This window comes from Pipistrellus kuhlii, unplaced genomic scaffold (assembly GCF_014108245.1).
Source record: "Pipistrellus kuhlii isolate mPipKuh1 unplaced genomic scaffold, mPipKuh1.p scaffold_m20_p_2, whole genome shotgun sequence".
NCBI lineage: Eukaryota > Metazoa > Chordata > Mammalia > Chiroptera > Vespertilionidae > Pipistrellus > Pipistrellus kuhlii.
In genome coordinates, this window is record NW_023425515.1 from 44,322,577 (window position 1) to 44,349,784 (window position 27,208).

Sequence of the window (27,208 nt, forward strand, 5' to 3'; positions counted from 1 at the left end):
AAATTCATATTGGTTGCAAAGAAATGAGCACAAATTGTCAAAAGTAAACAAATTCATAAATGCAAACAAAAATCACCTGCTCATGTACATTTCATAACTATGTACATTTGGTGAAAATTATTTCCTTTCTTCAGCCTTAAAATACATCTCTGGGCTCTGTCACACAAGGAATTTTACATATTCTAGTGTCCCCTGAATTCAGAAAGATAATTCAGACAACCTTATGCACATTGCCAATGATAAAGGCATGAAAAAGAAAATCAGAAAATTGAGACTACAGCTCATTCTGAAACTGCATATATATTCCTGAATTGATATTTTTCCTTAGGGAAATATAGATTTTTAGTTTTAAGCATTTAAGTTGGCAAAATTTCTCAGGCATTTCATGAGAGTAAAACTACTTTCATCAGCCAATCTATGTATATAAAAGACTAAGTATCTTTCCCACTGTTTGATTGGTTGCTATGATATGCACTAACCACCAAGGAGCAGACACTCAATGCAGCAGCTGCTGTGATGCACTCTTGCCATTTTACAGAGAAATGGCAGTGTGGACCTGTGTAGAGAACACCTGGGAAGGCACATGGGCATTTCTTTAATTATTGTCAGCTGAATCTAGTGGCTTCGGCAAAGCCAAGCTCTGGAAACATGCGTTGCCAAACTTGATCTTCAGCCCAGGTGCCAGGGGTTTTACTACTTAAATCCAGCCAAGTACCAGGAATGAATATGACGAGGGCCCACCCTAAAATTTGTATAATCTCCTTTGTCTTGACTTTTAGTAAAACTTTCTGTTTTTCTTGCTGTATAAAATAAACATGCTGCATTGGCTCAGGGTCACTGTTCCTGTCCCTGTTCATGTCAGAGGCCAGTGGTCCCACCTGGCCCAAGCTTTTTCCTTCTATCTCTATGTCTGTCTCTTTCTTTCATTTTCTCAATCCCCAGCCACACTTACTCAGGAACTGGACTGCTCGCTAGCCCCACTAGATGCAAAAAAGAGAGAAACATTTATAGACCTGGTCAACAAAGCAACACTGGCTTCCCCCAAGTGGGACACAGGCCCTGCCACTATCCCAGAACAACAGCCCACTAAATCAACCAAAGGCTTATTTAGTTTATATATATAAATATCTGTGAATGAATCATAATGTAAATATCTGTGTTTTCTGATGGTCTTATGCTCTACTGCAGCAGTTCTCAACCTGTGCATCGTGATCCACAGGTTGAGAACCGCTAGCAGGGTCACCTAAGACCATTGGAAAACACAGATATTTACATTATGATTCATTAACAGTAGCAGAATTACAGTTACGGAATAGCAACAAAAATAATTTTATGGTTGAGGATCACCACAACATGAGAACTGTATTAAAGGGTCATGGCATTAGAAAGGTTGAGAACCACTGCTCTAAGATATGCCTTGTGGGCCACAGAACGAATGTTCTCTGAGACAGGGAGCTTCTAAAATGTCCCTCAGGGATCCCCAACTCCTGGGTGCTTGGGATGTTGGGTAATGCTCCTCTTTGAGTGTGGCCAGACCTAGTGACTTTGTTCTAATGAAGGGTATATAGTGAAAATTATGGGATGTCATTTCTGAGATGGAGATATAAAAAATGTTGATCTCTCTCTCTCTGATTCTCCTTCCTTGCTCACCTTTATGAAAGCCAGTGGCCACACTGTGAACTTCCTTGTAAAATGATTAATGTGGCAAGGAACTGAGGGTGGCTTTTGTTCAACAGCCAATGAAAACAGAGACTCTTAGCCCAACCAGTCTCAAGGAACTGAACCCTACCAACAACATGTGAGTTAGGCTGGTGGCAGATCTCCCCCCCCCCCCCCCCCCCCCCCCCCGCTTAAGTGCCAAGATGTCTGCAGTTCTGATGGACACTTGATTAGAGCCTTGTGAGAGATCTGCAGCCAGAGTCATCTGAGCATACGTGGATGTCTGACCCACAGAACTGCAGAATAATAAATAGTATCATTCTAAGTTTTGGGGTAATTTGTTACACAATAGATAATGAATACACTATCCTTTCATGCAATAACACCTACTTTAATTTCTGAAATTCTTCAACAAGGCTTGATTTTTGCCCAGGAGACATTCTTGCAAAAATGGTTCCATTCACCAGAATCTAAAGAGAAAAACAACTTTTGCAATAAACTTAGAAAGAAAAACACTTTTACATAAAAGGATAGCCCTGAAAAATCATTTCTGGCCACTGTTTGAATGTAGCATTGGGTTGTGGCCATTAGACCAAATGTCAGGAAAGAGAATAAGGTGATTTAATGTTTTAATATGTAACTTTCATTCTCAGTCCTCCATTACAAGTCTATTAATTCTTTCCAGGCCATTTTTCCCAGATGGCTTAACCTCTAATTAATAATAACTAAGAAGCAGCAAAGCCTGTGGGATAAGAGTGCTTAAGGAAATACAGGGTGCTTGTTGTTGTTTTGTTTTGTTTTGTTTTGCTTTGTTTTTACTGAACTCTGTCTCCACACTTGTAGCATAGACAGAGAAAGGAGCAATAAATCCAGAGTTGAGAAATAAGCTCCTATTTTTAGCTCTGTCCCAATTAGTGGCACAAACCATCAACAAGTGACTTAACTCTCTGAGTCTCAGCTTTCCCATCTCCACAGTGAGGAATTGGATTGACGGCTTTCCGGAAACCTTTGGGGACTAGATTGTATGGTCCTGGACTGGGAAGATGACAGAATTTCAAGACGTGGCGGACAGATGGCTGCTGCCCTGGGCTTGTGCTCCACTTATCTCCTACACACTGACAGCACAGCCCTGCATAGCACTATTTTAAAATAGACACACACAGGACAAGATAACAAATGATTTTGAAAATAAAAACCATGGAGCTTTTGTTTCCTCCTGTTGTAATTCAAGAATACAGACAGGAAGGGGAATAGAGCTTATTATGACATGAGTTGGTAGATTTCAGAGAGAAGCTGACCCATCTTGTCTGTACCTATCCAGAAGGTCTCCTTTCTGGGGAAGGAGGGATGAGGGAAGCTGGGGTTAGATTGGCCACGGGGTAGCAGGCTATATCAGAACTCAAAACACCCAGAGGAGGTCATGAGCATGTGCAGGACTGGGTGGATGTGGGCAGGGCCAGGAAACTTTGGTGCCCCTTTGGGGACATTTATTCTCTAGCTCCGAGGCAATCTCAGTGATGTCACCTTCACTACTCCATTCCCTTTTATGCCTCACTAATTTGAGGAGGAAAACAAAACACTTCATTTCCCCAGTACTCACTTTTGGAAGCAAGCTGCTGAAATGCTGAAATAGCACTTGGTATGATTTCCCACTCATTGCAAAATGATAGCAGTTCCCTTGTTCTTCAGGAAGCACTGAACTGTTTCCAATGTTTATGTGGGTTTCCTAAAATCAAAAGGCATCATTTCCATGTGAGCTCTTAAAGGATCCCTCTGCTTTCCTATGTTTTCTGGAAGGAAGTGTATTCATGTTTCATAACCATGTGAGGCTCAGCAAACAATGTATAATTTGCCCATGGAACTTACACTTCTATGGCCAAAACCTTCAGAATGTCTCCCAAAATAATATATGAACTTGCGATACTTTGACAACATGATGCTCTGGATCCTATCCTACGAGATAGTATGTGTGGTATCATTTTTCCCACGAAATTATTCTGAGGTACCAGTCAGTGATTCCAAGAAGAACAGGAAGATTCTACTCTCTTCTTCCTTCTTCCCAGCTTGCAACCTTTTATTTCCTAAGATAACTTATGATTCATTCCTTCAAAAATAATTGTACAGTCTACACTGTCAAATTCTTCTTTTATTCCCTGACCTCTCCCCACCAAGGAAGGTGCCCGGATTTTCCACACCTTATTTTCCACTGCAAAAACACTGTAACCCTTTCCCCTGTCTTTCACCTGTCAGTACCCCCTACCCCCCACTGGAGAGCATCTAATGAATGCACATGCATGCCTCATGCCAAAAGGTGATCATGGTTTTTCATGTGACATTTCTCAGAGGGCCTTACATTTACATAGGACTCTAAAATTCAAATAGTATGAAAGGTGAGAAAATTTTATTCATTTGAGGTATTCATCTTAGGGAAAGCATTGTACTTGGAAGAAAAAACATTTTGATGTGCCAAATTGGAAGGCAAAGTGCATCCCCTTCCAACCCTCATTGTGAACCAGCCAACAAAAAGACATGCTCTGAAGCATTCCACTTGAAGCAAGGACATGATTCCTTTTGCTTTTACCAGACTGTGGGGAGAGAAAGTGTGGTGATGGGGAGCTAGGGAGAGGAGGAAAACCTGAGGCTGTGATGTGACTTCTTCCAGCAATGACCAAAACAAACAGGTAGTGTGAGTGGACTGTTTGTTAAAAATTAGTGAGGACCTGAGTATCGTCACACAGTGAAACTGAGGCGATATAAATTGATGTAGAACTCTGCAGAAAGCTTTCATCTTTCACTGCCCATGCAATGGGGTCATCTTCACACAGCAGGTGCAGGGCCACTCTGTACAGTGGTGCAATTTGTCTATTGAACAAAGGCCTACTCTACACTGAACAATCCAAAGGGCTGGTCAGCCCAGAAGAAGAGAGCATCCTTCTTGTAATTAATCACCTGGAGGGCTATCTCATTGAACTCACACAAAGAAAGGTGGTGCAATTAGTGATGGAGTATCAGACTGCAACCATTTCCTTCACATGCAAAAGCTGTCCTGTCACAGGCTCACAGGGACCTTACTCTCAAGAGAAGGCGCCACCTGCCACCTGCATGTCACGGGTACAGCACGATCTAAATGCCCATGATTTGGGTGGAATCAAACAGACCCAAAATTGATATTCTGCTCTGTAATTGGCTAGTTGTATGTTTTGGACAAGCTTACCTCCCTAGGCCTCAGTTTTCTCACTTGTAAAATGAATAGTTTACTGAACTGTAGAGGGCAGTGGTGGGCAAGCAGCAGCTCAAGAGCCACATGCGGCTCTTTGGCCCCTTGAGTGTGGCTCTTCCACAAAATACCACGTGCGGGCATGCACATACAGTGCGATTGAAACTTCGTGGCCTATGCACAGAAGTCAGTTTTCAGCCTGGGCAAGTCTATTTTGAAGAAGTGGTGTTAGGACACTTAAGGGGCCAAAGAGCCACATATGGCTCGCGAGCCACAGTTTGTCGACCACTGGTATAGTGTAACTGTGAGTATTAAATGGGAATTATGGATATAAATTGGTGATTTTCAACTATGACTGAACATTGGAAACACCAGGAGGAAGGGCTGATGTCAGCTCCCAGGCCAGAAGTTCTGATTTAATCAGTAGAGCCTTGGCATTGACTCCCTAATCATCCTCCAGGTTATGTCTACATCTAGGTGGTGCTGGTGGAAATGATAAATGCTTTGCAAACTGTAAAGCTCTGGACAGATGTGAGGATTATTACTGTGGTGACTTGTGATGCCAAGAAAAGGCTGCCCAGGGCCAGCACTGTATCTGTCAGCTCAGGCCACGGAAGGGCCTTTTCGCATTTGCTCACGTTCTTCCCAGGTCCATTCTCTTGGTTCTCAACCAGCTGCCAGGTCACAGAAGCAGGAACAAACTCTTCTGGTTCATTGGCCTCAACAAGGATCACTTGGCTCCCTGGAGGGATCATTTCTGAGTTTTTTGCAACAGTAATAGCTGTTTGCAGGTTGTCACCTAGATGACAAAGGAAGTTAGATTGCTTTGTGTACAAACATCTCTGCAATCAGAATTGAGATCCCCCTCTCCTGAGTGTCCATACTACTTCGTTAGTGATCTTTATCAGCATTTATTGCTTTCGGCCTTATTTTATCATCATTTATCTTCTGCTCTGCCTCAGTCTATCTGCCCCTAGAGGTCAACTGCTGTCTGCATTTTCTTCCCACCATAGTTAGCATTTTGGTATCCTGAATATTGCATATTTCCAAAACATGCACAAATGAATAAATAAGTGGTGGTCAGTTTATGACTAATCCCAGGAGACTGACAGCTCTTAGTGATAGGGTAGCATAGTCCAATCTGATAGCATAAAGCCATCCTTGGGATCTGGGTTCCAGTCAAGCAGAGAAAAGAACACAGCGCTGAGCCATGCTTCGATTTGATCATCAGGTGCCACGCCTGTCACCACTGCCTTAAAGACAGTCCAGGTAGGTCTCACACTCTTTACAAGGAGGTCTTATTGGAGTTATTGATGAAAACACATTCTTGTGTTTAAGCATTTACTGTGAATCCCTTAGCAGTACACTGATTTTGGGTATAAAAAGTGAGCATTAGACAAAGAAAACAAGTTATAGTATGTGCCTCCAAAACTTACTGTGGTGTTGGGGGAGCTACACATGTTTCCAGGTAACTGTACCACAGGGCGACAGACTTGACAGCAAAGCATCTTTCTTTCTGCCTCAATCATATGATCTCAGCTCACACAGTATTTTTCTTTTGCCCAGGAGACATTCAACTTAATTAAGCTTCCAGACACACATACCGGTAATCATCACAGTCCTGATGCAGGCTTCTCTCAGTTCCTTCAACACAGGTTTAGTTTCCTTCTTCAAGCGATTCTCCATTATGAGAAGTCCCAGAAATGTTAACTCTGACTCCACTTTCTCTCTATGGAGTTAGGAGAAAGTGAATGTTAATGCTTATTTATATAGTCTCAACAGTTGGATTTATTTTTTTTTAATGTTTCTAAATTTTATCAATGTGCTAACTATATGCTAATATATATATATATATATATATATATATATATATATATATATATATATATATATATATATATATATATATATAAAAGGCTAATATGCAAAGTGTCCCTTTGATAGTTCAACCGGGTGACCGGGAGTTTGATCGCTCACTAGGATGTGTGTTGACCACCAGGGGGTGGCGTGGAATGAAGGAAGGCCCCAGACATCAGCAGGCAGCAGGCAGCCAGGGAAGAAAGGCCCCAGCTGGCAGCCAGAAGACTCCAATCGATCCGAACACTGACTGGGCCTAGGGACCCTACCATGCACAGATTTCATGCACCGGGCCTCTAGTGTTTAATAAATCAAAAAGAACCCAAAAAACTTATAATGAAAACCAAAAGACCATGTCTTCATACTGCTCTTCTACTTCTCAGAGGCAGCAACCACTTTTATATCTTATAGCTGCTTTTAGTTTTCAACTCCATTTTTTTAAAACAATATGATTATCTTCTAACTCTTCTGGGTTTTAAAAATATTGTTAATCATTTATATTTTTAATTTCTAAGATCTTTTTTGAGCTTAAAGTAATTTCAATTTATTACACATGTGTTAAGACTTACTGCATACAGGATATAAAGTAATAGTTGAATATGCTATTATTCATTTCAACTTCTATCTATAACCTGATACATGATATCAGCCATGGATTTAAATAGTTTTAGAATTTGAAATTGGAGGCTTGGAAATATAATTCAAAGTTGAATAAGAACACTTCTATCTGGAGTAGAATCTAAGTTGCTACATCTTTCCTTCAAAAGTCCTTTCACTAAATAACTATATTTTAGATCTTATACTAGGCATTTTGGTGAATACTCAGATAAACAGATATCAATCCTGCCTTACTGATCTCAGAAAATATTATAAAAGAAAAGGTAACTTAATATAGAACTTGTTGAAGTCCCATCGTTTAACTTAATCAATTTCCATGATAAATTGGATTACTATTTTTTCATTATCTGGATCTAAAAAAAAAAAAAATCCAAACATTTTCTCACTGATTAATTCTGGTTTTCATCTCTACTTTATAGCTCTTCCCCTTGTTTACCATTTCAGGCACTTTAACCTTTTGTGACTCTATAACATTTTTAGCAAAGTCCTGTATAAGGATCCTTGTGTCCACTATTCCTATTGCCTGCAAAGCTTTTCCTCTGGATAGCTCCATGCTTTACTCCCTTACTTTACTCAAATCTCTGTCCAAAGCTTGCCTCCTCAGAGGACTTCCCTGATCACCCCATGGGAAAGGGTGATCCCTGTCATTTTTAAAAAATACTCTCAACCTGCTCTATATTTTCCCCCTCTGAACATTTTTTACTAGTTGGCAATATTTATAGGTCTATTTTGTATACCTATATATTATCTATCTATCTATCTATCTATCTATCATCTATTTTTATTTTTTAATATTGAATATATTATCATTATTATTATTATTATTATTATTACCTATTTCCCCAATTAGAATTTAAGCTCATTAAGGGCAAGAATTTTATTCTAATTTAGTTCTGAATCCTCAGTGCCTCGAAGAGCATCTCACACAGTCAAACTCAACAAAACATTGCTAAACCAATAAAAAAGGAAACCTTGATCAAATATTTCTTCTGTCTTATAGCTTGTATTTTATCTTCTATCAGGGGTCTTCAAACTATGGCCCGCGGGCCACATGCAGCCCGCAGAGTCTGATCCAGCCCGCCAGGTTTTTTGGGCAGTGAGCGCAGCCGAGGTGTTACAGTAGGAATTAGTAGTTCATATAGTCCGGCCCTCCAGCTCTCTGAGGGACCGTGATCTGGCCCCCACTTTAAAAAGTTTGAGGACCCCTGTATCTAAGTCATCTCATAAAACTCTTCTATCTCCTTTTCTGATGGCAGTTTCTTAGAAGTTTTTTTTTTTTTTTAATTTGCTAATTGGAAAACTCAGATAAATATGACTTGATTCTAAAAAATATCAAAAACCCTATCCCTTTATCTTCTTTGAAAATAGTAACTAAATTCCAAGAAGTATACTAGATTTCTGAAATTCTCTTAGAAAATCTGAGATTCCTAGGAATCTAGCACATTTTATTCTTATTTTTTTTTATTTTGGCATATTTAGAATAAAGTCTATCTCAGTAGCAGCTTTTAAATAAGAACATCACAGCTGTCTTTGTCTGTGGCAGCTGGGCGGTGGCTGCGTTTCATGTCAAGCTACATAAATCTTCCTTTCACACATGATCTTAATGTTCGTTATTAAAATTTGTGTCTTGAAAAATTTTACAATCCTGTGTGTGATGGGTCTTTATGCTTGCTCAAGAATAACTAACACCTTGAATGTTAAACCTGAGAGTGCCATTCATACATTGCAAAATGAGCCTTGTGGTTCTATTTAGAAGATTAAAATGTCATGGCTGAAAGGCTCCTTAGGGACCATACAATCCTGCATTTTACAGATAGGAAAAGTTGACACTGTAAGAAAGCAGCAATGATTACTGATTATATTAAGGTATATAGACTCCTGTTGTAAATACTAATATTGAACCAAGAATATCCATATCTTTTGTAGGGGAGCTAATTTTACATAAAAGTATATATCAGCCACACAAAACCAAAGATAAGAGATACATAAATTATTAATTATTCAATTTTCACACTATTTCCCTACTTCTTTGTCATAGACAATTAAAAAACAGCATTAAAGATTGAGAAACATTTAAAAAGATCTATAGAATTATCCTCTATGAGGACAATTCATCTCTGTAATTTAATTAAGGATAATGAATTATATTTCATACTAGAGGCATGGTGCACGAATTTGTGCAGGGGTGGGAATCCCTTGGCCTGGCTAGTGATTGTACCAGTGGGGGCTAATAGGGGCTGGCCGGTTGGGGGAGGAGGGTTCCTGGGAAGTTGACTGTGGAAATGCACTGACCCCCAGGGGAAGTTCCTATATTGAGTGTCTGCCCCCTGGTGGTCATTGCATCATCATAGCAATCAGTCAACCAGTCATTTGGTTGACCCATTTTAAAGGTTGTTTAGGCTTTTATATATATATGGTTAAGAAATGCAGTTTGCACTCACAACCTCTTCAGTTCTGAGGAGAGTATATTGTTGGGCCCTGAAAGAAGCTAAGTCTAAGGATTCTGGAGAACTTTCAACTGTTTCTTTCCCTCAACTCTTTTGTATGTAGTTCTCCCAAGTAACATTGGTCATTTTTGGTAGGATGATGGAATTCAGGGCAAAGAAAATTTGCTACTAGCATCTGGGAGTCAGGACATCTCAACCACCAACCATGTTCTGCCACTAACCAGCACTGTGACCTAATCAAGTCCTCCCAGTGTAGCTCACAGTTAGCCATCTCTGAATTAAGGAGCTGAATGAGATTGAATTTTCATCACCAAGAACTTTCTTAATGATTTAAGATATCCATTCATCTCCAATGGCTCCTTCACTTCTTTCATACAGAACTTATTTTTGAGTTTCTTACCTGGATAAACTCTCCACTTCTGAAAGATTCCCCAGACTCAAAGCTTTATGGGCAAAGGCAATGACACGGAAGCCTTGCATTGTGTAATGTCTCAGTTCCTGTGGAAAGTTCCTGGGCACTGCCAAGGGAGAAAAGACAGGTAAATTCAAGGTCACATTGAAGGTCACCAAACTCCTAAGCAAGACTCTGGGATGCAGCTACTGTACTTGTTTTAACCTCCACTCCATCAAAAATGCTTTAATAGAAATACCACAACTTCTAGTTAAAGGCTACAAACACTTCATAGTGTGTTCTTATTACTCTGACAGAAACAAATGCCGAAGATGTTCTAGTCATCAACTGGCTGGATTCAGTATGGACAGACCTCAGCACTATATCTTCCTGGATGAAAGAGAGAAATACTGATTCTCTAAATCAGAGGTCAGTGAACTGTAGGTTAAATCTGGCCTACTGGTTGTTGTTGTCTTTGTTGTTGTTGTTTTGTAAATAAAGTTTTATTGGAACACATCTATACCCATTAGTTTCATTGTCTATGGCTGCTTTTAGGCTACAATGCAGGGGAGAGCAGTTGAGACAGAAACCATGTGGCTCACAAATCCTAAATTATTTAGTACCTGGATCTTCTCAAAAATGTTTGTCGATCCTTACTTTAGATAATGGATGACACAATGCCAACACATGTGTATTTTGACATGGTAATTATAACTAATATTATTATATTTATAAAATCTTTATATTTTATAGTATGCCTGTAAAGGCATTAGAAAGAAGCACAGTATAATGGGAGGTGTAGCAGATTATATAGCAAAACACTGACTTCCTGTCTCCACTCTGTTACCAACTTGCTCTCTAACCTTGGGCATGTTAAGTCTCTCTTCTGCACCTCCACTTTACAATAGAAAAAAAGAGGGGGTTGTGGCTTTCTATGTACCCATTCAGCTCAGACTTACTGTGATTCTGAAGTAATCTTTCAGGTAGGTCTAACTTCAAGGAAGCTCCTACCTTTCTATTTCTTAAGTACAGGAGGGGAAAAAAATCACTGAAGATGATATTAGCATGTGTAAAGGATGAGAGTTTAGAACAATACGAAGAATTGGAAGGGCTACCAGAAAAATAAGAGGTGGCAAATGACACCAAACCTGACAGAGCAGGGTCAATAGTTACTGGTTAAAATGACAAAGAGATACTTATATCTGTGTGGCTGAAAAGGTAGAAAGAAAAGTATAGGTCATCAATCTATATAGGATAGAGTTAATGAGAGCTATGAAGATCAAAATAAGAAAAAGGAGATACTTCTAAGGCACAAAAGACTCCAAGTAGAGAGAGAAGTTAAAGCAATGTTTGCAAAAATCAAAATTCTGTGCACGAGTTGATGGATATCAGCAATCATAGGAGAATATAGATGAAAATCAAAAGCAAAAGGGCAATTTATCCAAATGAATTCATTTGAATGCAACAGTATTCTTACAAATCTGGGCTGCTGCTTAGCAAGTGCATATGTTTATAAGACTATGAAACAATACAAATCAGCTCAAAATCTGGCCCAGAAAGATGAAATTACTGGTATTGTAAAAATGATCTATTACCCTGCTCTAATACCATCTAATTTATTGTAATCACTTTTTTTTTCTAAAAGATTTATCTTTTCTACATTCTCTTTCCATCGGTGTCTCTGAGGTTCCTTGAGAGGAGCCAGCTCCTCAGGAGGTGACAGAACACCCCTTCTGTAGAATTGGCCTATTGTCCCAGCCTCTCCCTTTGGCTCTGTCTTCCGAGTACTTCTACTATCAACCAGCCTGGTTCTCTGAGCACTATGTAGCTTCCCATTCTGGCTTCTGGTGCTCACTTCACATCTCCTTCCCTGACACCCCATTGAGGTTGGGCTTTTCTAGCTGGACCACAGCTGGGTATTTACTTTCTGCCTCTTTGCCTTGGAAGTATCATGCCTACTTTATCAAATGTATGAGTCCCACTTCCCACCCACCAAGAAAACGACCCCCTCTACGCTTACTGATTTAGGCTTGTTTGCTTTGTGTATTTGGACTTAAAATACTCGCGAAAGGGAAATGTGCCACTTGGTACCTGTTTCAGATCTGCAGAACTTGGCCAACATCTCTGGGGCGCCCTTCATGTAGACGTGGAAGTGATCCTCACCTGCTAGCCCAGCAACCACAGACATCCTCTGCAGGCTCGATGAGAATGGAAACTGGCGCAAGATGGAGATAGCTTCCACAGGACTCTGAGAGTGGACCAAGAAAAAGGTGTTTAGCCCAGACAGGGTGGCTCAGAGGTTGAGCGTCAACCCAGAAACCAAAAGGACATGGTTCAATTTTTCAGGCAGGGCACATGCCTGGCTTATAAGCAGGTTCCTCAGTAGGAGGTAAGCAAGAGGCAGCTGATGATATTTCTCTCATTGATGTTTCTATCTCTCTCTCCCTCTCCCTTTCTCTCTCTCTAAAAGTCAATAAAGGTTTAAAAATTAAAGAAGAAAAAGGAGTGTTTAAGAAGCTTTTAAGTGAGATTTAGCAGATACACACCAACAGGGTTTCCTTTGCAATGAGCTCAGGGACATCATGAAGTGCTATACTTTTCACAACATTGGTATTTTGGGGGCTCCCTCTAAGGCAATTCCCTCATCAAATTGTCTGGTCTGTAAGACCCTTTCCTTTGGCTGCCTGGAGAAATCCTAATCATTTTCCAGGCCAAGTTCACAGGTTACCTACCCTCCTTTGTAGTGCTTCTCTCTCCCAGAAAGAGTATTCACACCCATATCTGGATTCCCATGGTACTGTGTTTGGCCTTTATTATAGCACTTGGCACATTGTATTATACTTATTTTTATCCCTATTGATTTTTCTATCACCCTGTGAATTCCAACATAGAGTCCAACCTGTCTAGCATTGAAATCACTCCATCCCTTAGCACTGAGCACAGTGCTCTCATGGAGTACTCAGTGGGCGTTGAATGAGTTAATGGATAAATTCATGAGTAAACAAATAAACAAACTATCTATGGAGACTGTTAGGATAAGGCAAAACAATAAGGATATAGAAATATGTAAAATTCAGGGAAGTTTCATCTGTTTTCAGGGGAAAGAGCTACATGATTCAAGAAACAAATCATACCTGACTGGCTTTCGGTCCTGGTTTTATTATTATGTTTGAGTTTGACATCCTAAGTTTGCAGAAGTTTACATTGCAATCTTCCATTATCTGTTTTAAAATAAAAACATCCATAAGATTCCTCAGGGAAAAAAAATATTAAGAAAGAAATTTCTCTCATTTGCATAGCACTTTAATCTTTTCAAAGCCCTTTTCACATACTTGCTCTTCTGGGCCAATTATCTTAATACCCCATTGTCAGATTTCTATTATGTTGACTTACATTAAAAAATCTTCTTGTAGGATGTGGAAAATCCAGAAATATTATGACTGCATTTTAAGTAGTAATTGATGGAAGAAATGTAAGCTATAGGCCAATGGCTCTTCCTAAACGGTATGTCTAGTAATTGAAGGAGGGCTTAAGTGGAGATTTACCCTTCAATAGAACTGAGCACATTAGCTCTCGGATGATTTAGGATTGGGTCTTAAGATAAACATGGGACTATTTCTGATGCTATACCCATTTAATTGGGTAGCTAGAGAGTTAACAAGTTAGCTGCCAGAAACTTGGAAAGCATATTTCAAAAAGGTTTATATTTTTTGGTATAGTTTATATTTATTATAACAGTGTAAGTCATACCACCAGAGAAACTAATACTAACTTAATATATGGGGAAATCAGGCAGGTATATACATAATAAAGGTCAGAATATAGAAACAATGGTGATGTTCGCTCTGTCACCTGTTTAACCTTGGAAACATTGCTCCATTTTTCTAGATCACAGTTCCTTCTGAAAAATACTCTGATATCCCTTCCAGTGCTAAAATTCTTACAGTCTGTAAGGATTTCCCCCCTCCCCATTACCAAAAGATGCTTAACTCCAGGCTGCTTCTCACCCAGCTTTAAACTTGAACATTCTTGCACTTTTATGCTTTATTTGGGGTGGAACTTAAAAACAATTCTTACAACGATAACATTAATGATTTATGTTTCCACACACGAGCCTAACTCATCTGTCATTTGTGCAGATAGTCAACACTTCTGTTATGGAAAAGGGGGCAATACTAAAACCAGGGTCAAAGTCACAGATAGTAACAAGGGCCCTGTGTAATTCATTACTGTGCCAACTCTAATGAGGTTGGTAAGACATTGCTTATAATAATTATCCTGATTCCTCTCCATTCAGATCCAGAGAAGTGAGTACTATTTTGTCTTGATGTCAAAAATATTTCCAAAGCAATTGCTCTAATTATAATGTACTGATATCAGAAACTTCCCTGTTTAACAGGTTTTTTCTTTTTATTATTCTGACCTCTAGAAAGCTACAATTTTCCTACCATACATCTTTAAATTAAACTTTTTGTGTGTGTGTGAAATCTTCTTAATGTCCCTACAACAATTTGTTTCCATTTCTTTACAACTCTGTTTAAAATGTTGTCCTATACTTGATGTGTCATTATAAGTAGCTTTAGGACATTTTTTTGGAGGACAGGAGAATCTAAGTAACAAATTCATTCATTCATTCATTAATACCCTCCATATGTTCGGCACTTTACAGTACACAGGGCCCTTTTAGTCTCAATGCTCACCACAAGTCTGTGAGTGAGGCTTTGTAATCTCAAATGCATGATGAGGCACAGACTCAGAGTCTTGGTTTTGAATTTGGGGTCCACACTAGAAAGTGGCAGAATAGAGAGGTCTTCCCACCTTGTCATGACAGTTGCCAGGATGGGTTTATGACCTTCAACTACCATTCACACTCAGCTCAGAAAATTGAACCGTTGGGCTGAGAGCCCCCCAGTTTGGTGTATAAGCCTATGCTGTCTAATACAGTAGGTACCAGCCAGTTGTAGCTATTTAGATTTAAAGTAAATAAAATAAAAAATTTAGTTCCTTGTTTGCATAGCACATTTAAAATGCTCGTTAGCTACATGTGATAAGTGGTTACATATTGGACAGTACTGCTTTAGTCTACTGTTTCTCTGAGGATGTTTTGAAGAATATTTTTTATTCTTTTTATTATTCTGGCCTCTAGAAAGCCCATAGATAAGGTTTCTGTGGTCAAATAGGTTTGGGAAATGCAGCATTTCATATAGTTTCTCTTGAATTGTCACAAGACACCACATTATATTAAAGAAATCTTCCAGTCAATAAATTGATTTGACTTTGTTTAAACAGCAGTTCCCAAATTCATCTCATCATGCAACCCTATTTCATGTTGCAGTCATCAACAGAGTCCTTTGACATAGAGGCTAGAAAATTCAGGTAGGATCAGACTTCCTATGTGCATGGTTATAAATCTTCTCTGGGTTTCAACTAAAGATAGAAAATCTTTAGCATTCCCACTAAGGATTTCTTCATGTTTTGATCATTCTGTTGAAGCAATAAACTATCATCTTACCCAGTTGGTACCCTCAAACATCTTGAGGTCCAGAGGGTCTCCCTGGATGGTCCCATCCAGGAGGATCAGAGAGTGGCAGCTGGCCATGGCTGCACACAGTGGGCCCCAAGGCAGAGCCCTGCCCGAGGCAAAGCTGTGGACCTCCTGGAAACTGGTAGAGAAAGTAACTAATAAGTTAAGGCCTTCAACAAAATCATTTTGCACCTGTGCCCCTTAAATCTCACTAACACTGAGCTTCAATAATACTCAATCCCTATGATAAAAACCTTCAATAGCTCCCCATGTCCAGTATGATAAAGTTCAAACCCTGAGCCTGGTATTCAAGGCCTGTCTGCTTGATTTCTATGGTACCTTACAGATTCTACTCATTCTGATATCATTGATGCACAATTTTTCCAGAGCCAAGTTAAACATCTTGATATTTCTATATTTGCACAGCTATGGCCCTTCCCTTGAGCTCTTGGAGAGTTTGCAGATATCAGCTCACTTGGCTTCCTTCTTTTCTAACTGGAGTGTTCTGCCTGTGCATTGCTATTCATAAAACCATCCTTTGAGGTGGATGTGAATTTCCTTTTCAATAGTTTGCCACTGGTCAATCAATGCTGTAATTTCAGCATATAGAATCACAGGGATTTCTGTCAGAGTACTTGTAGCCAGCGCACATGATGGCAGCATCACAGTAAGGCACATTGTAAGGCTCAGAGCTTATTCCTGCAAACTCCCCAGAGCTGTCTCTTAGCAAAATCCCTAAGCCAGTGATGCAGGGGAAATGAAAAGGATGCCTGTCAGGTGGCTCAAGTAAAAGCACACATGGACTACAATATTTCTCTTTACTCAGCCTTTTGGCCTTTGTCCCTGCTCCCTGAAACTCCTGGCATAGACTTCCAGCATCTAACGCTTGTTTTCTTCTTTGACAGTAGACCACCGTGGTTTACCTTCTCATCCAGTCTTAGAGCTAAATAGCAATTGTATCTAGATGTTTCTATCTCCCCAAAATTTTCAGAGTACTAGGGGCAAGGGAGTGAAAAGCAGGGTTAAAACTGCAAATACCTTTTCCCTTTTTGTGACTCTGACCAGTAGAGGCCCTGCCTGTCTGGACAAAAATCTGGACTGGATCTCTACACAGCCAGAGGCAGAGACTCAGGAGGAGGGCTAGAGCCCAGGGTGTTTGTTGAGGCCCAGACCATGGCTCTTCTGCAACGCTGTGTGTGCTGCCTGCCTGCTGTTACTCTGCGCCCTTTAATTCCACTGGAGTGTAAACTAACGGAAAAGACGGAGCTCTTCTCTGGATTCCCTACCGCACTAGCTGCCCAGGAAGTCTTTGCAGTTTTTAATTAAGCACAGTCCTGATTTCACTCTTTACTGCTCTGTTTTAGTCATCCAGCTTCTTAATCACTAACCTCATTCTATTCCATTTTTCATGTGGAGTTTGAAGGCCTACTTTCCCTGTCTGATTCTGAAATTAGAACTCATTTAATTTAAAAAATTAGAATAATTGGGAGCTGGTTCCAGCCAATTATTATACATATTTTATGGGTCATTGATCCCTCAACACTGGAAGAATAGATTTGAGTAGCCCCAAGGCAACCTAACCAATCACACATTTTTTTCTTCATGAAGGTGCCTACCAGTTGTCAGCAGTGGGGACAGTCCCCCAGAGGTCCAGCCCATCCTCTGTAAGAGTGCCAGTCTGGGGGGGGAAATAGAGTTGGTATTAGCCAAATATTAAGAGCTTTTAATTATATCATGACTCACATAAAAACCAAGTTCCCAAGAAATTAAAGTACATCTAGTTATCCAAAGCCTTCTCTTTGGAAGCATCAAATTTCAAATCAGAGAAGGGCATCTGAAAGAAAGGTTCAGCAGGTGACAAATGATTCCCAAAAGACCATGTTGATAATTAAATTATTCTAATTACTAACCATTACAACAAAATGGAAGTGATTTGTTTTTGTTTATTAATGTTTTGACTTGTTAAATGAGAGAGGTTCAGTGAATGGATATATAATAAGAATCAGCTTTGACTTTTAGTTAGCACTTGTTATCTTTTAAAACAGAGCTCAGAATTTTTCTTTCCTTTTAAAGAATATTTAGTTCACAGTCTGCCATCTGGTTCACACAATTTCCTAAAATATGGGTGACACGGTGACTTTCCAGATTGATAATAAAATGTGGATAAAGGGCTTTGAGACTAAAAAAAGAGCAACAAAGTGCTAAATAAATATTATGAATGTCCATGAGTGGGTTTTATTGTTAGGTCAAGAGGAAATTAGTTGGAAGATTTGATTTTCTGAATTATGGGAGGGTATTTATCAGAAAATATAACAGATGATTCAATACACAACTGAGGACAATCTTAGCACGTTTAATTTGCTCATTGTTTCACAGTTGGTCATGAACTACAGATCCCAATTTCTTCAGTAGGTAGGCTAACAGCTTTAGTAACACCCATTCAAAGTAAGGCGCTGGCTACCAACAGCTTTAGGACTGCTAAATACCTATTCAGATTAAGGAGCTGCCACTGTTGTGTCAACACTATCAGGGCAGAGCAGAGTACTACCAACTGTTGGGGAACATCCTATATTTTAACACTGACACCCAGATCTCTGATGTATAATACTTTTAAAGGTCATCTCTGTATAAGACACCTTACTAAACGACATCTTCTATTATTACAACACATCACATTAGCACAGTGCTTTACTGTGAGTGGTCACAATGCTTTCAATTCTTACAACTGAGTAAATAGATAGACACAGTCTCAGGCTATAGGTGACTGGAGAAGCCTCAGGGCACAATGGCCTGTAAATTAGAGAGAAAGAGCCAGAATCCAGTCATCTAGAGTCTTCCACTCTATGAAAAATGGTAAAAAAAAAAAAAAAAAAAAAAAAAAAAAAAACTTGGCAAAGTATGTGGAAAGACAAAGCCCATACTGATTTTTAGATTAAAGAATTAAGAAATCTTTGTTGTCTTCATTCATTTGACTTTGTAGAAAGCTAACATGCCTGTGTGAGTTATTTCTTGAAGGACAACAATAAGAAAAGTTATTTGCTTCATTTCCTTCCTGCATTTTATAAGAAACACAACCTGTGTGTTTCCAAATCCCCTTGAGTTGTTCCATTCCAAAAAGACTTAGCAACTTAATCCAAACTGAGATATTTTTCTGGTGATTAGATTATGTGTTTAAGCATCAATATTTTGAACATGAAAATAGAGATGACAAGGCAGCAAATAGAAATGGTACCATGTTATGTATCTGAGTGAAAATGACCATTATACAATAAAAGCTGACCATAAAATAGAAAGAAACCTAAATTATAGCTGAGGTTCTAAAGAGAATAAAATAAAGATAAAGAAAACTTCTTGGCATAAATATTAGCCCAGGCTTGGGCTGAATTGAACAGAAAGAAACGAGGGAACTTGTTTTAGAAAACTTACAACAAACCAACATCAACTAAAGATACATATGGGGACAAGTATACTCAGAAGCCCAGTGGTAAATATCTCCTAAATTGAAACAGCACTAGATGGAAATTCAATACTTCAATTAATTGTAGAGTGCTTTTATTCCAATATCGTGCTGGTAGAGCTTTATAATGTGAAAGCTAGAAAGAAACTTAAAGATAATCTTATCGCAAAAGTCAGGCAGAAAGCTAGTCTAAAATTCAGGATTCGATTTTTAATTCTGCTAATTCCCAATCAAGACTCGTTTACACTATAACATGACATGGTGCCACTAGGAGTTTGGCCAAGCTTGCTGAGGAGTGGTCCCTAAGACAGACTAGCAAAGAAGCACATGAGGAAGGAAAGGAAAAAGCTTTACATAGGAAATAAGATAAACAAGCTGTGTAAAATTAGCTCTAGAAACAGTCAAATAGAGTGAACATATTTTATAAATCTCCCTCCTATATTCTAAACAGTAATGATGCCGCTGGGATAGGTAATGGGAGTCCCTATCAGAAAATGTCCAAAGGGCTGTTGTCTGGCCCTGAATCTAAAAGGAAGCTCCTATTAAATTAACCCTACTGGTTCCCCACTGATGTCAATAGAGGGTTTCCTTTACCAGAGGAAATTAAAAGAGAATAGAACTAAAGTAATCTAAGAGCTATGCCACTTCCAACTGGGGATGAAGACTTGTCAAGACCTGTTCCTGTCTCTCCAGTTTGTCCTCTACCCTCCATTCTTGACCTCACTGTCGAGGACAATAAACATGCTCTTCAGTTACCCCCCAGATAACCTCCTGCTTCAGCCCTATCTCCCTTTTTTCCCTTCTTATCAAATTCCCCTGATGGAATAACTGAAACACACCTATAAAAATGTCATTGGTCTTTTTTTAAAAAAATGGGAAGAGCTTCCATTCGCTTCATGACAAGGCCCTACTCCTTAGCTTGGTACATCAGGCACTGAACAACTGGGCTCCTCCTCTCCAGATACATTTCCTACCAAACAGCCCACATTCCAGCCACACCTCAGGGAATTTTATCCTCCCATGCTGCAGGCCCTCACATCCTTATGCTTCTCAGCTGCTTGGCTCTGAGCCTGGGGCCCATTCTATCTACCTCCAACCTGTGCCAGGTAACTGCACCTCTATGCTTCACTCATACCTGCATTAAGGATGCATCTCACTGCATTATCATCATCTTCACTCCCATTTACCTGCTTCCTCGGCTAGACCATGAACTTCTCAAGAGCTAGGAACATCTCATTATGGGCCTCTCTGCCAAAGTGGGTTAATTAAAAAGTGGCCAAGCCTTTATCAATTATTCAAATGCAAATGAACTGAGGGAACAAGTCAGGCCATTGCATTGTAGCAGTGAAGCTATGAGGCAGAGAAATGAATATGCTCACTTTAGCTCAGGACAAAGCACTTCAGGGAATCAAAATGTCCCTCATTTTTTTTCCTGAAAAAGTCAATCATATCTAGAAGTTTCTACAGAAAGAGATTGTTTAGAAACTCAAAACAGGGACAAAAAGTATTAAATTTCACAGGAAAGAAATTCATGAGTGATGGCTGACCCACTTTCTTGGGTCTCAACACAGCAGGCTTCTAAAACGTGATGTCACATGAGCTCACTATGTGGTCTTCTCTGGCCTCAGAGCTCCCATCTGTAAAATGAGGGCTCCGGACTAGACATTCTCTGAGGCTCTTCCCAGCTCTAAAATCATCAATCACCAAACTGCAAAGTTTAGTTCATACTTTGTCAAAGCACACGAGGTTTATTTGTCCGCACATATTGATTCTCTGTGGGGAGATGCAGAAGATTTTCTTTTTCTTCAGCCTCTTTTGTGCATACACGATGCCTGTGGTCAGGGCAGCTGGTAGCACTGGAGGGACAGTCACGGTGAGGAGGAGTAAGGCCATGGTTGCGGTATCTCTTGGTGAAATCTGGGGAGGGGAGGGACACACAGGTTAGCCCAGTCAAGCAGGCTGGCACCCTCCCTGGCACCGTCTCCGCCACCACAGGAGCAGTAGTGACTCAGAAGATTCCTACTGAGCTGGCTCTCTTGGTGGGGCTGAGGGTTCTCCTGGCTGTGCTCAACGAATGAATAAATTGGCTCCCACTGCAGAACACAGGAGACTCTGATCCACACCCCACACTGTCCATGACCTTTCCTGCCTCGGTTTCTCTCCACATAGCATTCCTTCACTCAGAGTGCCTACCCCTTCTCTACCCATCCATATGCCCTCTAGTCTCCCAGGGCACTGGGACTAGTCTAGAGTTATAATATTTCACACAGTGGCCTGAGTCTTGGATTATAAATCTCTCTCCCCCTCTAGCTTACAAACCTTTTGGGTGCAGCAGCTGTAGCTTATTCATCTGTGGATTTATCTTATTCATCTCTTGATAGAGAGTTTAGTAGTTTCTGACACAGAGGAGGTGCTCAGCACATACATTGAATGAATGACAACTTGCTAAAAACTATGACCAATATTTTGCCCAAGATCTCAGCAAATATTGCTATAGGGAAGCCAATAATAAAAATAGCTTACCCTCACTGGACACACACTCTGAGATGGGCACACACATTGCTGAGTTACTCCAAAATAACCTCATGACATATACACCGTTATTTTTTTCTTAATCACTTAACAAGTGAGGAAACCAAGGCTTAAAAATTAAAAACTTCTTCTAGGCCTCATGCTAGTTAAATGATGAGGATCTGAACTCTAGTTGATCTGACTCCAAGGCACAAATGTGTACCAATGTGTTTTACTAACAAGCCAGTTCTCCTGGAGTGAAGATTCCAGGCAGATCTGAAGAAATTCTCAGGCTGGTAAAGGCCAAGATCAAGTCATGGGGTGGCATGTTTTATTTTTCACATGCCCTAGATATAATGGCTCAGTTCCTCCAACTTTGCCTAGTTTTTTTATTGTTTGTTTGTTTGTTTTTAATGAACCATTTTTTTTTAATGAACCATAAGCTGAAATTGCAGCTTCAAATTCAATAGAAATGGCTGCTAGATACATCTTTGGTCCAATCTCAGTTTATTGCAAAATTCATAATTCCCTGCTTTTCTTCCCATAGCCACAGCGAAGTTTTGACTGTAAGGGCTTGGCCCTGGCTAATCTTGAACCAGTGCACATAAAGGAGGTCAACAGCACCATAGATTTTGACCCCAAGAAGATGGGGTCTGCAATTAGCCTTGTTGCTTTAGTGCATATTAAATGCTGATATGCACCCTGCCCAGAAAATCTTCCTTCCCCATCGCTGCCAGCACTTCCTGGTCTAGGGACAGGGTCCTGTGCTTGTTTTTCTGCTGAACATTCTTATTCCCATTTGAAACTGGTACCCTGCCTCAGAGTTCAATGCTCCCCCTCTCCCCGGGTTTGACAGTTTGCTTCACTCTTTCAGGATCCATTCTACTCCTGCCAATATGCCCTGCCTCCTCCAGACATGCTCTGTGGAGTCTTATTTCAGATTGAAATGACTATCAGAGATCAAATGAGAGCACGAACATCGCCTACATATTCTTAAGACTGAGTCTCTGCCCATTAATATTCACCCCTCTCCTCCTCCAACACACACAGAAAATGTGCTTGATGCTACTTGTTGGGGCATTGTAACTAGGTCACCAGCACTGTTTCATACCCGTGTTTGAATCTGTTTATTCACTTTTTTTCTTCTTTCCTTTGAGCCCACACTGTTAAGATTTCAGATGTCTCACAGAAAAGATGGCATGGCCCACAAGAGAATCAGACTCTCAGGACCAGAAAGGACCTCAGAGATTATTGTGACAACCTTTCCCTCTCCAGCTATCACAACTATTCATAGTGAAACATCCAAATGAAATAGACACCTGAAACTTAAAAGTGGGAACCCATGCAGCATGCAGCATCAGCTCTGTAAAAGGAGACATTGAATTTCATCTCAGAACCTAACAAAACGCAGGGCCAATCATTGCCTGCATGGTATGTTAAGTATTCCCTGGACAGAGTACATCCTCAAATATGTCAACACTCACAAATAATCCACATTTCTAGGCATGGCATTCAAGGTCGCTTCCAATCTGATCTCTTTCTACCTTGCTAGACTTAATCTCTTAATTGCTTGCTATGCCAGAAGACCCTGTGCATTTCTTCTTTTGTGTTTGCTCACTCAAATTAGTATGACCTTCCTGCTCTCTGATCTGATTAACTAAATCCTCCCCATCTCATCAGGCTTAGGAAATATGTATATCCTCCAAGGCTATTTGGCTTGGGTATCACCAATGCCACACATGCAGTAACTTCTTATCCCCATCTAAGTGATTAAATGAATAACTTTTGTAGCTGCACTATCTAATATATTTTTTACTAACCATATATGGCTAACTAACGAAAATAAAATGATTGAAAATTCACTTCCTTGGTTACACTTACTATGTTTCAAGTGCCCAATAAACATGCATGGTTAAGGGCTACCAAACTGGACAGTGTCTATACTGCATAGAATATTTCCATCATCTAAGCAAGCTCTATTGTACAGCATTGATTCACAGAATAATGGGATTCAGAGTTAACCTAATCTAACCCTGCTGATTTGGATTCAACTCCTTGAGAAAACTATACTATTAAAAAGCCTTACTCTCAGTACTTACTCTGTGATACAAATATACACCAAGGGCATAGAAAAAACCCACAACTCCAAGACAGGCCAGGAACACTATGAACTTGAAGGCATCACTGTAGAGTTTGAAGTTCAGGGGCCGGGGGTAAAGAATGGATCTCACCAAGTCCCCTTTGGCTGTATTGTAACCTGCACGAAGATAATCAGAGGCAGAATAAGGTCCGTTTAAACAGTTTCCCCCAAACCAAAAATGGTTTGCATTGAATTAAGAATTGGTTAGAAGGAGCATTTGAATATGGACTGAAAACAGCATTTCTGTGACCTAACAGTGTATTTACATTTAGTCTTCTTATAATTCGCTGGGCACAAGAAGTAGCATTCCTGTAGCCCTGCTTGATTTCTCTTTCTTGTGAGTCACTGAGTCAGTGGCTCACATTGCAGTTTTAAAGACCAAATATGTATTGAAAATATTAGAAAATTAAGAGAAGAGCAATGTACAAGGCAAGTAATTTCTTAAATACATATGCCTCTGATCATGTCACTTTTATGCCCAAAAACTTTCCAGAATATCCACTTTTTAGAATAAAGTTCACATAACTAGGCATGGCATTTGAGGTCCCCTTAAAGCTGTTCCATTTCTTCCTCGCTAGACTTATCTCTCAACTTCGCACTCATCCCAGAATACCCCTGTGCTTTCCTTCCTTTGTGTTTTGTAGATGTAAATTAACATGTCTTTTCAGCTCTCTGATATGATTGGCTAAATCCTTCCTATCAGGCGTGGCTCAAAATGCCACTTCATCAAATAAATGTTTTCGGAGTCCTACTTTTATAGTTCATATAAAAAATAATCTCTCTGCTTTTTGGAATACCTATAACACTTGGTCAAAGACATCTATCACTGCTCTCTATTTGAGTTAGTGATAAATCCATCTGTGTCCCTCTCCACATTACAAATCTTCCTTCAAAACAATGAATACTTCACGATTTTTTTTTTCTCTTTAGAGTCTCCAGTGCATAGCACTTAGTAGATACTCATTAAAATCTAAGTTATTAATATCTAAGGTTGACTACTATACATTCTATGAGTCAGTATTATAAATACAAACATGTCTTAATCCCACTACTTAATGGACACTGGGTCTCCTGAAACATGGCTTTTCAGGCTTTGGAGAAAAGGGGCAGAGTTTCCTGTAACCTGTTACCTTAGCACTTCACAAACCCAAATAGTGTGGTTTTCATGATCTCTACCCTTGTTTACTTCTGCTTGTCAGCTGGCCAAGAAATGTTCTCCTACTCATTGAATAGTTTGAACAAAACTTATTTTTTGTTTTAATTTGAAAAACACCAGTTAGTAGCAGAGAGGTAAAGTGAAAGGTGCATTTTAGGTCTGTGACTATATCATGTGGCAGAAATATAGGTCAAGGGTGAACATCAGACCTGGGACATACCATGGAAGATGTTGGCCTTATGATGTCATGTGAAAGATTGGGACTAATTCAAATATCTTGAAAAGTTTTTAAGCATGATGTGCATAAATTGCTTCAAGTTATGTTTTATAGATGTGACTTGAGACAGATTGAAAAATAGGTTCGAAGAAAGGTTGAACAAAATATAAAGAAAAGTATTTGAGGCAAAAGTTGAAAGCAACTGTCAAAAAATGTTTCTATTGTAATGGTTTAGATGGGATATGGTGAAGGCCTGAACATTACGGGAGTTAAGGAGAGGTAGACAGGGCTCAGGATGTATTTGTGAAGTAGACGGGATGTGGTACCCTATTAACATTACGGGAGTTAAGGAGAGGTAGACAGGGCTCAGGATGTATTTGTGAAGTAGACGGGATGTGGTACCCTATTTGGTATGGGAGAAAGTGAAGAGTTAAGATGATATGAAGACACTACCAGATGGTGATGTTGTCAACAGAAGAAGTGCCAGAGGAGGATGAAATCACGTTTAAATGCCTTGAAGTGTCTGTGGGGCAACCAGGTGGAGATATCCAGCAGGCATCTTAATAGCCCAGCAAGCAACTCTTTGAAAGGAAAATGCTCTCAAGTGATAGTGGTTGAAACTGTTTTCTTGGTACTCAGAGTGGGTGGAGAGAAGAGAAGACAAGATGTCTAAGGACACAAAAAAACACTTTTGCCTTTGAGGAAATATACTTTGTCCCTCTATTTGCTTCATCATCTACAATGGTTTTAACAATGAACTATTTAGTTGAAAATTGTGGCAAAATCGTGGAAACTTAGAATAATAAGAGCCTGATTGAAAGTGAGTGTGGCTGTTATTACAGAATGTGATAAACTTTGTAATCACAAACAAAATTTTCCCCAAACTCAATTCCCCCACCTTCAATCATAGACTAAATTTACAAAAGTGGAACTGACTCACCTGTTCGCAAAACAACTGCTTTTACTGGCCCCAGCCCAGCGGGCTTGACCTGGATCACTTCTGTGCCACAGAAAAGAACATGTTTCCGATAGTCCTCTGAGCTGTGGGATTTCCAGGGCATGGAATTCTCCATATGGGGCAATGGCGTCTTTGTAACAGGTATACTTTCTCCTAAAGAAGATTGTATTTTGTTGATTTTGTGTGAACTCGAGTTATTTAGAGCTGGTGCTTGCCAGTGTCAAGAAAATATACAGACCACAGCTAATCGGCTCTGAATGCTCGTCCCTTGAGTCAGATGACTGTTCGTAGGGATACAGGAGACAAAATGTAGGACATGATTCTATTTCAAATATTTATTTAAGTTCTTCCTATATTTCTAACATCTGACCTAGTTATAATTTTTAAAACTATTTTAGCGAAAAGAGTCATCACAACCATTCTCCCAAGTGTTCTTTAAGCCCAATACTATTCTAGGCAATAAAGGAACAAAAAAACATGTACAGAGTTATTATTATTTGCCTCTCATTCACCCATCCATCTATTCATTCAACAACTATTTTTACTCTGTGCCAGGCACTATTCTAAGTCCTGGGCATATAATTATGAATAAGACAGACTGAAACCCTGCCCTTGTAAAGCTCGGGGAGCCAGATTAAGTAAGCAGCCTCTCTCCTGGGCTCTTATCCCAATTGCGGGTTGTCCATCCCAACCTGGACATACCACTAGTATCTCTAACTCATCATATCTAAAGTCCATATCAATATCTTCATCCTTAAACTTCCTCTTGACTTTCCTATTTCTTTATGGTCCCACTCTTTTGCTAAATCAGTTTTACAACCTCCAAATCATGTTTCATTCTTCCTCTTTCTATACTCTGCTCTAATCTTTCATAGCATCATTCTCTGAGTCCTGATGTTTTTTCCAGTCAGTCTGGAACTCTTGCATCTAGGTCCCACTGACTTCACTAGTAATCTCTGTCTGACTCATAGTAGTTGCATTAATGGATAAGCTGTGACTTGTTTAGCTTTTTGGAGTACAAACACATTCTCTGGATGATCTGAGGCTACAGCGGGA

General features: G+C 39.7%; 1 protein-coding gene across 1 annotated transcript in view; it reads right to left on the reverse strand.

The window, feature by feature from the left end:
- The window catches only part of ATP13A5 (ATPase 13A5), a 98,396-nt gene that overhangs the window by 31,088 nt on the left and 40,100 nt on the right, over positions 1-27,208 (reverse strand). The window contains exons 10-21 of the mRNA XM_036445076.2: positions 26,135-26,305; positions 23,781-23,938; positions 20,899-21,087; positions 17,330-17,391; positions 15,702-15,852; positions 13,324-13,410; positions 12,281-12,437; positions 10,199-10,316; positions 6,481-6,605; positions 5,515-5,675; positions 3,260-3,385; positions 2,050-2,129 (exon numbers count right to left, since the gene is read on the reverse strand). Coding sequence (XP_036300969.1) covers positions 2,050-2,129; positions 3,260-3,385; positions 5,515-5,675; positions 6,481-6,605; positions 10,199-10,316; positions 12,281-12,437; positions 13,324-13,410; positions 15,702-15,852; positions 17,330-17,391; positions 20,899-21,087; positions 23,781-23,938; positions 26,135-26,305 — 1,585 coding nt within the window. The remainder of the gene's footprint in view (positions 1-2,049; positions 2,130-3,259; positions 3,386-5,514; positions 5,676-6,480; positions 6,606-10,198; positions 10,317-12,280; positions 12,438-13,323; positions 13,411-15,701; positions 15,853-17,329; positions 17,392-20,898; positions 21,088-23,780; positions 23,939-26,134; positions 26,306-27,208) is intronic.